The sequence below is a fragment of the Corvus brachyrhynchos genome, unplaced genomic scaffold (genome assembly GCF_000691975.1).
Source record: "Corvus brachyrhynchos isolate BGI_N302 unplaced genomic scaffold, ASM69197v1 scaffold5, whole genome shotgun sequence".
In the NCBI taxonomy this organism is placed as follows: Eukaryota; Metazoa; Chordata; class Aves; order Passeriformes; family Corvidae; genus Corvus; species Corvus brachyrhynchos.
In genome coordinates this window covers 9,343,453-9,355,380 of record NW_008238321.1, presented here as the reverse complement: position 1 = coordinate 9,355,380, position 11,928 = coordinate 9,343,453, and the positions used below count along the sequence as shown (strand labels likewise).

Below are 11,928 nucleotides of genomic sequence, written 5' to 3'. Positions count from 1 at the left end.
GTTTTGGCGCCAGCCTTCTGTCCTCAAATGACAGCTGGCAAATAAGCCATCACCCCTACCCACAGGCAAGGACCAGAGAGCAGCGGTCAGAAGAGTCACAGGGAGGAACTGGCAGATCCCAAAGAGGAAACCCAGCTGCTCATTCAAAGACTTCACTGTGACAGTGGCCAGCTGCTGGGATGTTTGCAGATGTACCAAGAAGTTTGTTTTATTTGTTTTTAAACAAAAGTTTTCTAAGGAACCTCTTAAAAGTTGTCCTGTCAGCAGCTGGTGCTGACCAAACTCATCCATGGTACCCCACTGACCCTTCCAAACCTGCTCCATTTCTTGCACATCCTGTAAAAGGCCAAGGCAGCTCTGTGAGCACTTGGCCATGGAGACAGGTCTTCCAGAGATGCTTTGTATAGAATAATGAGAGAATGAAGTACAGGGGGAGAGAGATGTCAAGCTATGCCCAAGGGAGCAGAGAAAGGCACAATGGAAACAAAGAGAATTTTAATTATAAAATAAAAAAAAATAAAACACCCACCCCCAGAAACCAAAGTGGTCTCTCCCCCTGCACAAATCTGCATGTTCTCTCCAACACAGAGAGTGCAGATATTTCAAGTGCAAGGGCCATCGCTCACTCCCTTCTGCTCTCCCAGCAGCTCTGCCTTCCTGGAGAGACAAAAACCCCCAAACAACAAACCAACAGCCACTGCCCCAAGACCCCATGAAGGAAGTGGTCCCTGTTTGGCACAATGTTCAGGAGATTTGTCTCCCACAATAATGGCATTTTAGCCAGCCAGATTGATCCTTGCCCCTTGCTGATCTTCAGTCAGCACCCTCTCCTTTTCCAGAACAGTCTGGCCTGCCACATCCCCTTTGATCCTCCAGCAAACATGGGTTGCAATACACTGTTCTTCTTGCAGGGCTGTAATGCAGCTGATGAATCCATTAAATTAATTCCTGTGGAAGTGAAACTCCCAGAAGCACACGTTCATATCATGGCCTCCATGTGCAGGATCTTCAAAGCCTCTGAGATCTGAGAGCTGGTGTCGATCTGGCCGTACATGCCCACCAGGAAGGCCCTGTGCAGCAACACCGCTGCGTGCTCTGGGGGAGGGAAAGGCAGAGTGAGGACTGGCCCGAGGGCTCCGTGTGCAAGAAGAGCAACCCACCAACAACCACTGGGTGAGCATTTGCAGCTACGTGAGAAATCTCTCCTTCCATAAGAACACGGCACAATCCACCCTCTAACAGCTCCGTGGGTTTGTGATCATGTGAGAGGTCACAACTCAGAGAAAACTGTAAGGGAGACAAATCTACTTCAAGGAAGCCCCCCTTGTCTCTATGACAGCTCCCCTTGCGAAGCTCAGCCCAATTAGTATTGATGGCCTGGTCTAAGCAATAGCGATCCTGGGCAGCTTCCCAGGGGAGCTGTGCCCAGCACAGAACCCCAGCTTCGACCCTTGTGAAGCCAACTGTGCCCCAAAGGTGGCACATCTCCACTTACCTTGGCAAAGGAGGGTGTATTCAGGCAGGTTCCTCAGTGCTGTCTGCACCACCTCGAAGTCTCGGCTGCCCAGGCAGTACATGTAGGTGGGCAGGAAATCTGCAGCAATGCTGGGAGTGAAACATGACAGTGTCAGTACAGCCCAGATCTCGAGCCAGCACAGCCTCAGTTCCAGGGCTGCTCACCTGGGGTTGTTCTGAATGGAGCGCAAAGCCAGGCTGAAGGCCAGGTTTCGGCAGGAATCCTCTGATGAACTCATCAGCTTCTGTAGGTTTGTCTGAAAGATGGACAAATGTGGATCATGGGGCCATTCAGGGAGCACAAACTCCTCAGACTGGCATTACTCCCCCTCCACACCAATCCAGCCCAACACAAATCCAGCAGGTACTAGCTGACCCCAGAAATCCCTCCCTGTAAGAGATTATCCTGGTTTTGAATACTTTAAAGTACCCTTCTGTAATCTTATTTCATGTGGGACAGCTGAGTTTTTCCTAGTTTACAGCTTTTTCAACAGAGCTGCTCTGTTCTCTCCTTGCCCTGGGAAGAGGACAGAGGGTTAATTCTTCCTCTGATATAAAGTAGATGGTGGTTGACCCAGCATGCAATGGAGGGAAATAGCGCCTGCTCTCAGCAGGGCTAACTGAGGACACATTTCTCCTAAGGTGCTGCAACAACCACCCAAAAAGCAGAGGAAGGGACGTGCTTAAGCTGGCTGTGCAACACAGACGCTGGTGAAAAGAATCTCTTCCTTCCAGCGGCAGTTTGAGACACCAATACTCACAGCAAAAAAGGCAAGAATTTCTGGCCTCCGTCTGGACATCTCATCGATGTCTGTCAGCACCTCCAGGATGTCTGCCAGAAGACACAGGTTGAAAGGGTGACTGATCCAGCAAAGAATCTTTTCTTTTTTCCCCACAAAACCAATCTCCCAAGCTGTCAAGGTTTCCCACTTGCACACAGAGGTAGTGTAATAAAGGCAGTTCTTCAAAAAGGAGGAGCCCAGGGATGTGCCAGATCAGCACATCCCAACCTGCCCAGGCAGAGGAAGGAATGCAATGGGGTGAGAGGTTTCAGTTCCAGAACACTTTCTTCTGTAACTAAAGACCTTCACAGCGTGTCTCTTTAAAAAACAGGGTCCAGGCAGGACATTTTTGTCCTATTCTACCTTGGAAGGAAAACCATCACAACTTAGGTTTAACACTGGACACCTGTAATTTCAGGAGGCTTTTGGAGAAGATCATTGTTCCCATATGCCAGGTTAACATGATTTTCTTCCATGAAGGCCATTTGGGGATTTCTAACAAACCCTGCTTCTCATCAATTTGGTATTTCACTCCTATCAGCACTTCAGACTTGGCTCAGACTGTAGCATTCCTTGATTTACTCATACTATCTCCCAAAATGCTTAAAGATCCTTGAAGAGCCCCAAAGCAGAGGCCATTGAATTACTGCTAAGTGATAACAGAATCATAGGAAGCCTCTGTCACAGAATCACAGGAGGTTACGGACAAGTTAATCCAAAAATGGAACAATATCCGAACTGCTGGTGACTTCCAAACACAAGACTGACACAGGAAACCAGGCTGCTGCTGACAGATAAGTAACAAGGTTAACAAATGCCTGCATTTGCCCTGTGTCTTTGCACAGCTCTGCAGGTCCTCACTCACCCTCCACTGTCTGGCCTCTGGAGAGCCTCTTCATATACGGGGCCATTTCAGCTGGCGTGAGGGGAGTGAAGAGGGACACGCTGACGAGGGGGAGAGAACCAGCAGCTGCTTCATCTGGGGGGAGAGAGAGAGAGCAGGGCACTCCTGACAGCCAATATTCCCTCCCAGTGCAGTGGTGTATCATGAACCACCAGCAATGCTGTGATCCAATTCCTGGCTCTCACACTGTCTCTAATCTCACTGCACCTCCTGTCACCCCCTCAGCTGACACTGAGGAGGAAGCTTTGCAAGCTCTTTAAATACTGACTAATGTTCCCATGCAAGCTGTAAACAGTGGAAGAGTGGATGTGCCCTTAGAGTCCCCCCAACAGGTCAATCCTTAAGTGTGGATTAAAAGGGTGAAATCCACAACCAGGAAACTCACCCCTGTTAAGGGCTGTTGTTCTGCTCCAGTAGTGATATCACTGGCAGCAAAACAAATTAACCCATCCCAGATCTGGTTCCCAACTGCTGAGCATACAAGTGCCATTCTCCCCTCTAAACACATTGAGCTGTTACAAGAACAAGCACAGCATACACCCCACAAAAACACCTGTTCTCCAAAACAGACTGCAGGTTCACCTGCCAGACTCACCATCCTTCTCTTCATCAGAGCCCCTGTCCAAGATGCCACTCTTACTAGGCAGACTCAGCCCAGCCAGGAGGGACTTCAGCATTGCTAGGTCACTGTTGTCTGATGACAGGTCACTGGGAAAAAGAGGTGTTGTGTTTGGCTTTCAATAGCAATAAGGGCATGAGCACAAGTAACAGCACAGATATGTACACTGAAACAAAGAGCTGCTCAGAAGCAGAAACAAGATTTTTCCTTTCTTCGTAACTGGAACACAAATGCAGTTTCCCCACATATCTGCAGGTGGGACCCGGCAGCCACTGCTCTGGGGAAAGACCCTCCAGCTGCCCCTCTGGAGAAGTTGCAGGGCACTATAATACCTCAATATGCTGTTTAGGCCATTATGTGAGTTGAAGTCATTATGTGACTTCCTTGGGCTCAGTTTTCACCTATAAGAAAAGAGATATGCTGCTCATCTCAATAGAGACTTAAGGGAGCCAAGGGTGAAAAAGTGCCATATTAGCAGCTACTCTGTCACATCTTCTTGCTGTCTTCTGTCTCATTAGCTCCTGGCAATCTGACTGTGCATGGGCTGACAGGCATAAGGAAGCTTACTGGAGTGGATCCGAGTGCTTCTGCAAGAAGGAGACAGCTGCCTGGGCATTGCATGTGATGTACTTGTGGATGAACTGGACAAACTTGCTGATGAAGGCAGCCAGGTGCCGCGAGGATTTTCTGTAGTTCTGGGAAAGGATCAAGAAGGTGAGAGTTAACAACAAAAAAAGCAGCAATGCACTGCCCTATCCTGCACCTCTGGGTACCACAGAGTGGTTTCTTCATCTCCTGCCTCCTCTTCAAGCCCTCCAAGGTACTTAATGCACTTTTTTGTTCTTAGGCATTTAGGAAGGCTTTCCCTTCGAATGAGAAGAGCTGAGGTTGGCCCTGTGTTACACGAGCTTCCCCATCTAGTGGCCAGCAGCCGGCACACGGAGGGAAGCAGGGATTTTCCTACCAGCAGCAGACGGATGAAGGACAGGAGACAGTCCCAGAGTGCCGCCTGGTGCTCGTTCTGGAAGACCTGCGGCTGGAGCAGTTCCAGGATCCCCAGGACGTGGATGAAGAAGGTCAAGTGGTTCTGCTGCCTGAACTCCTGGAAATTGAGGTGAACGCGGCCGTGCAGCAGTGCTGCAATCATTGGCAAGTGCCTGAAACAACAAATAAGAAAATCCAGGTCTAGATCTTTCAAGAAACTTACATTTCACCTCAGTTCCCGGAAGGCAAAATCCCTTATCCTCTCTCAGAGTTCCGGACTTGATCCCTATACCCATAGACTCAGCAAGCCCCATTTCTCACCCATATTCTGTTCTCTAGTCTTTAATTCCAACATTATTTCCTGACAGACACAAGGTATTGCCTCATTGTAAGAGATGCAACTTTGCTGCCTTTTCACTTGACTTCTGTACATGAAGGTGAATTCTCTCACCATCATTGTGATGGCTGCAAGTTTGTTCCCTTTCTAGGACAAGGGTGGATGCTTTTCACTGAACCCCAGCCACACACAGGGAGAGAGAGGTACCTAAGGAGGAGGATGGGATGGGCCACAGCCAACTTCCTGCAGGCCATATTGGCATCCCACACGCGGCTTTCGGATGACTTGGAGTCACTGGTGTCTGCGAGGAGGTTAATGAATCTGTGAACCAGGGCATCAAGCTGGAAGAAAAATAATGAGCAAACTGTTAAGTAGTTTAATGTACAAACCAGCCCCTGGCTCTCCAGCAGTGTTTCCCAATTCCTTTCCAGCTACACAGGGGGGTTGACAGAAATTATTTTCAGGTAGAATCTGTGAGTAGATGCAGGATTCCAGCTGGCATAGGATCTGAAGTCCACAGTCCCTGCAGACATCAAAGCAGGATCAGATGCCTTTACACTTGTGCTTTACAGAAGCCTTTGGCACACAGAAGCTTGTGGAGCTTACACTATTTTATAGAAGGACACTGCAAAATAAACCACACCAGAACTCTCTGCTCTGGAGAGTGCAAGGAGGGAAGGGGTAACAAAAGAGCAAAATAAAGAAACCAAAGTCATCCAGGAAGCTTTTGCCAATCCTTGCCTTCTAAACTGGGCATCAGGGTAGCATCCATTCTGCATACATAACTAGAAAGGGGCTTTCCTATGCCTCTAACTTTACCTTGCAAGTGCTGCTGTCTCTGGCTCCTTCGCTGGTAAGAAGCATCTCAGGCATAGGCACAAGGAGCTCAGGTAGTTGCAGGTATATCTGCAGCAGAAGGTCCTGGCAGCATTTCCCCACAGAGCTAAAGGAAAAAGGGTGATGTCAGCCACTGGCTACATCCCAGACCCATCAGATTACTAACAGCCTTCCTGCACATGGCAAACAGAGCATGTGAAAACACAGACATCACTAATCTCAACCAGTGTTTTTTAAGTCTTTGCTTCTTTTGGACAACTCAGGTCATTCACTTTCTGCAGGGATCCATCCGCAGTCTATGGGGATCCACTTGCAGCTAGAAAACTGCAATTCCAAAGGGCAAAGGACAAGAAAGCTCTGCTTACATCTCTAGTGCAGAGTTCCTGCATGTGGTACTCATGGTCAGCCCCATCTCAACTGGAAAAGAAATCAGAACCACAACTATTCAGACTGGCCACCATGTTCTCTACACACCTGAAAGCCCTGTAGATGCCTGGCACAGTCTGCACTGGGAGGAAGTAGAAAGCAACAGCAACTGAGGTTACTCAGAATCTCTCCTAATATCACCATAAGCAACGTTGGAATTAGGTCAGTTCCTTTCACTGCCTTGAAAACATCATCTTCCTGTTCTTTCCACAGTCCTAAAATAGCTTTTAGAAACAATCTGGTCTCCATTCAGCTTTGAAAGCAAGTCAGAAGCAGGATGTATTATAAGCAGTGACTCAAGGGATGAGTAGACAAGAAATCCCACATTAGGAACTAGTAATTAAAAATAACCATTGCCTTAAAGAAAGGAAAAAAAAAAACCAAGCATGTCAAGAATTTCATTCTGAAGTTCTAAAAGCAAAAGCACCCTTAAACTTCACTTTTGAAGTCACCTTCCTGGTCTGAGTACCACTTAAAATCACTTGTTATTCCCCCAGACCTCAGGGAGGATAGTGTGCACTTTTCATACAGGCTCTGGAACATGATATTCTTAATGAAGACATACTTGCAAGTCTCATCATTACCTGCCTGCCTGTGCCCAAGAACTACAATTCCAGCAGACAAAGCTCCTCATTTGCAGCCTCACCTGCTTCCCCACTGCTGGATGCAGCTGGTCAAATACTCTGTTACTTTTTTGATGTTCTCAAGGTCTCCATGGGAACAACTGAGCAACAACGGCAGTCGAGACTGGATGAGTGTGCAGGAGGCCTCGTCAGTGTTCTGGTATCTGGTCTCTGCTTCAGCCAGGATCAGCTCCACCATGCTGATCAATTCTGACGCCTTCAAGTGGAGCACGAATTCCTCACGGCGCTTCTGTAGTGCAAGAGAACACCCCAAGTAATTCCACACCAAATCCCAAGACCCTTAGTTCCTTCTAGTCACACCTTCCCCAAATGGGATGGAGCATCTCAGAACCAGACTTAAGAATGGCCCCATATTAGAGCTCTGAAAGCATCACAGCCCCAAGTAAAACCTCCTTACCCCTCCTCTACTTCATTTACTTCCATCTCAGCACATGTGATGGGTCAGAAATCATAATTCAGTCACCAAACCAATGAAATTCCGTGGAGAAGAGACACAGCCTCCTTTTCTTTGTAAAATGGCCATTATCCCATGCTGGGTTTTAGCCTGCTTGCCACTCTAGCCTTGTGCCTTTACCAGATATTGTGGCAATTGCTGCAGGTGAAATGCCAAGTGGGCAAACTTTGTGCATTCCTATCAGCTTTTTGGACTCTAAATTGCCACTGTAATATGTAACATAGCAGAGCAGCTAAATAACCAGCTGAGGTACCGGCAGCAAACTTGGCACACTCCACCTGAATCACTCCAGCCACCTCTTGGCCACAGAAAAATCAGGTACTGTGAAAACATTGCCTCTTGCTCCATCCAGAGAGGAATCTTGGAAGAACTGAACCGATACCTGAGGAGTTCTCTGGTCCCTCCCCTGCCAGATCCGAGGAATGTGAATACAAGCCCACAAGAAATCCAAGGATGCAGTTGGGTCAAACCTGCCAGAAGACAGAAGAAGATAGATTTGCAATTGGAATCAACACAGCCCTCGGGCAGCACACAAACACATGGAAGCATCACTAAACATGATGAGTGCTGTGAAGAAAGAAACATCTGCAAATGTAAAAATAGGATCTATTAAGTCCCGAGAAGGGGGTTGGTTCTGTTCCCAGATTATGACTAAATATTTGTTGCAATAAGCACAGCACAGGGTGCAGAGCAGAACAAACGACATTCAGCAAGTGTGGGGGCTACGTGGAGCCTTGCACCAAGGCCAGGAGTTGGTCATCAACACAAACAGTTGGCACAATCAGACCAATGACCTTACTGTCCCAGTGTGTGGAATATCCTATCGCGGCTGTTACCTTGAACTGAGCAGTGCATGTAATTTTGAGCAAGAAATCAAGAATAAAATAATAAACTGAAATACTACCAGTTTTAGAAGTATTGCTGTTATTAGGTGTCAGTATTTCCTGGTGCATAAGTGTAAAAACAAGTTTAAGCACAATACTACTACAGTGGCATTTCAGTATTTGAGAGCTGTGTAGAGAAGCTGAGAGCTAGGGCTGCTGCAGAGATCAGAACTGGGAGCCTGATGTCACAAAAGGAGTAGAGAAAGACTGGAAATGGAGTTTAGTACAACCAAAAGATCCATCCGAGCCTGCCCAGGTACAGAGACAGCCCTCAGTTCACTATCCGAGACGTTCTGCAACCCCATGCTCATAAAGATTATCACCAAGGGCAGTGCAAGATGGATTACCCACAATTAGCACTTCCTGTTTAGAACACAGCCAAATCTTTATGAGCTGCGTCCATCAAACAGTAGGTAATGTTTATATCAAGGTACACAAATCAGCAGGACTGAAATCAGCATCCTTCTCACAAAGTCTATCTTTGGCTGATTTACATCTCCTGGCAGACACATCATGAACATGGCAGGTCTTGTTCTCTCTCAGACAGAGTTGCCCTGCTCAATCCCTTGGCTAGGCCTGACAAGACTCACCTTTGCTCCCTGTTCCTGCCAAGCAGAAGCCTGATGCACTGGTGCAGCGTGGTCCAGCTAGACTGGTGAGTCAGAAGAGCCAAGAGGTATGGGCGGAAGGAGGGCACCTGGGACCCTGCCTGGAAGCACCAAAAGAGGAAGAGATTAATGAACAGATCCTGGTAGCGAGGTGGATGTAGGAGATGCCATGTGTACTGCACAAGGATGACAATCCAGATGGGCAGACAGCACACACAGCACGAGGATTTAGGGCAGCACTTTCCAACAGAACATGGCATCAGATGTGAAATTCAGTTTCAGCCTTTGGCATGGCACTTTGGGCAAGCTATTGATCTGCCTGCAAAAATACCAACGAAAACACAGCTGGCTGAGTTGTTACGGGACCGTGTTGGGTCTGTAAGGCACTCTGAAGTCCTTAAAAGAACACAGCTGAGGAAATATAAAGATAAGAGGAAACATAAGCCTTGCACTGGCAAATGTGAGCCTTGCACAGAACTGTCCTCCTAGTCAGACTGTACTGCTTTGGAACTCATACAGTAACCTGTGGCACAACATGAACTACCCCTTGCCCTGTTTCCAGGTGCAGGTCAGTACCCCAGAAAGTCGTTTCAGCACCGCAGTCCCTCGGCCCAACAACTCTTACTTTGTTCCAGGAGAACAGTAGCTTCTGCTGGAGATCAGGGCAGCTGCTGATGACCTCCGGGTCCAACATCTCCAGCCAGTCATTGAGAAGGCCAGAGGCAGGCCCTGGCCAAGCTGATTCAGCACTGTGGACAAAGCAACGCCAGTGTCACCGGTGATACCATGCACCCAGACCTACCCATGAATCCCCATCATTGCCTTGGCTCACCTGCAACTCTCCACCTCCTTCTTTACTGGTGTTTCTTCTTTGTCCTGGAGCAACAAGGAGCACACCACAGCAATTGGTTTCATAGCAGGACACCTGGCAGTGGTCTCAACAGTAGCTGAGAAGAGGACAGTCAGAAGCTCCTCCAGGTATGGAGAGTGGGTTTCAATCAGACCTTGAAGGACTAGCAGGGGGAGAAAGATGCCACTCATTAACTTCAGGATGTGGTAAAAGGTATGGAACCTTGCAAGTATTATTCCTGATAGCCAGGCTCACTGAGGCAGAGGGAAACCATTTTTTACCTGGGATAGTAGGCTTCCATTTCTCTTTTTGCTAGTGGAAACCAACAGTGTGCTCAGAGACTTAATCCCAGCCCCAGATCAGAGTTTATAAACCCACATACAGTGGGACAAAGGAGGTGATAAAAGACAGGGCCAAGCTTAGATCAGTTCACATTTTCTGATTCAGGGAGAAGGCAGATTCCCACAGCCTGCACAGTAGGCACTCCCTTGCTGGGCTGGAAGTTCAAGCTGCTGTTGCAAAGGAGGAGAGCAGAAGGACATCCATACCTTTGCTGATAAGCTCTGGCTCCACATTACACTTCTCTCCTGATTTCAGAGTTGCAATGATGGCACAGACTGTGGAGCTGATCAAGTCCGGGTCACGACGGAAAGAAAGAGCTTCTGTGAGGTGCAAGAAGCCACCTCGAACTGCAATGAAATCACAGCACTGGCATCACACAGGGACAAGCCAGCCCCACATCAGACCTCCCTCCTACAGATTCCCCGTGTGGCTCCAGAGCACATCTACTCAAACATACAAATACACATTCTAATGCCATTTACGGCCACCACAACCCTTGACAGCTCTCCTGCATGTTACACGTGGGCAAGAGAAAGCTCTGTAACCACAAACCCATTTCCATGCCCAAGCTCTTGGTTAGACTCCTGCTCCCAAGGGATGGCAGATGATAAACAACTCTACAAGTCATGATGTGACCTTGTTCCAGAGGCATTCCTTTTTTTTCATTCCTGCATGCTCATCTACCAAAACTACAGCTCACACAGAATTCCTGGCCTGAGAAACAGGAATTTTTCCCTGAGAGATCTGCTGTGCTTGGTGAGATGATACCGGGTGTCTACTGCAAGCCCCCAGAGCTAAGGCACTTGTTCAAACCCTCAAGGAGTTTCTGCAGCACAGTGTACTACTTTTGCTACTCCTTACAACACGTGTCTAAAAGGCTGCCCACCACACTTCCTGCTCCAGGTACAGTTTTGTTTGTCTCTTTCTTGTCCCACTTTGTCCCCTCTGAGTCCCATAAGCTGCCCACTGCCAGTACCATCACTGATCCTGTGCCTCGAGGAGTATTGCACAGCAAAGGCCTTCAGCTGAGCTCGCAGGGGACCATCTTCCACCGCAGGGTTCTCCAGCCACTGCAGCATCTGCATGAGCACTTTGAAGAAGAGCGAGGAGAAGGCAGTGTCCCGTGGCATGGAGCGCTGGGAAGAAATGCTTTACAGTGAGGGTGGTGAGGCACTGGCATAGGTTGCCCAGAGGTTCTGGACTCCCCATCCCTAAAGGTGTTCAAGGCCAGGTTGGATGGGCTTGGAGCAACCTGATCTAGTGCAAGGTGCCCCTGCCCGTGGCAGGGGAATTGGAACTAGACAATCTTTAAGGTGCCTTCCAACCAAAACCATTCTATGACTCAGTGAATTAGACTTTATCTCTCAAACTGTCTGCAAACGCCTTGGCTCGTACGACATGTCCAACACCACAATACAACACAGACTAGAGATCCCAAAACCAGCAGAGACCTACAGCTGTAAATCCAAAAAAGAGCTACCAGGCTAGGTAAGGTACACCTAATTCTGCAGGTAATGGCCAGGCAACCTGAGCTGAGCATTACACAGGTATGCCCACAGCAGAGCAGATGCACTGCAGATTTCCCATTTCTCCCCACCTCACGCCTCTTCATGAAGCGCTCCCAAAGCCACTCACGTGGTACTGGTAGAGCTGGCGCATGAGCGGGCAGGAGATGAAGTGGTGGCGGTGCATGGCCATGACCAGGGCACCGCTGTGCGCCGAGTTGAGCAGCGCAGCCACCG

The 11,928-nt window shown here is 48.4% G+C and overlaps 1 protein-coding gene across 1 annotated transcript in view; it reads right to left on the bottom strand.

The window, feature by feature from the left end:
* Positions 1-476: 476 nt before the first annotated feature.
* Positions 477-11,928, bottom strand: part of INTS1 (integrator complex subunit 1) — a gene marked incomplete at its 5' end in the record, with an annotated part of 27,645 nt that continues 16,193 nt past the window's right edge. Inside the window, 18 exons of the mRNA XM_017734296.1 lie at positions 477-1,095; positions 1,496-1,605; positions 1,681-1,772; positions 2,277-2,347; positions 3,163-3,276; positions 3,797-3,909; positions 4,388-4,515; positions 4,785-4,977; positions 5,349-5,482; positions 5,961-6,084; positions 7,051-7,277; positions 7,885-7,972; positions 8,977-9,095; positions 9,620-9,743; positions 9,827-10,007; positions 10,393-10,533; positions 11,163-11,322; positions 11,822-11,928. The exon at positions 11,822-11,928 is cut by the window's right edge and continues 41 nt beyond it. Coding sequence (XP_017589785.1) covers positions 980-1,095; positions 1,496-1,605; positions 1,681-1,772; positions 2,277-2,347; positions 3,163-3,276; positions 3,797-3,909; positions 4,388-4,515; positions 4,785-4,977; positions 5,349-5,482; positions 5,961-6,084; positions 7,051-7,277; positions 7,885-7,972; positions 8,977-9,095; positions 9,620-9,743; positions 9,827-10,007; positions 10,393-10,533; positions 11,163-11,322; positions 11,822-11,928 — 2,342 coding nt within the window. The remainder of the gene's footprint in view (positions 1,096-1,495; positions 1,606-1,680; positions 1,773-2,276; positions 2,348-3,162; positions 3,277-3,796; positions 3,910-4,387; positions 4,516-4,784; positions 4,978-5,348; positions 5,483-5,960; positions 6,085-7,050; positions 7,278-7,884; positions 7,973-8,976; positions 9,096-9,619; positions 9,744-9,826; positions 10,008-10,392; positions 10,534-11,162; positions 11,323-11,821) is intronic.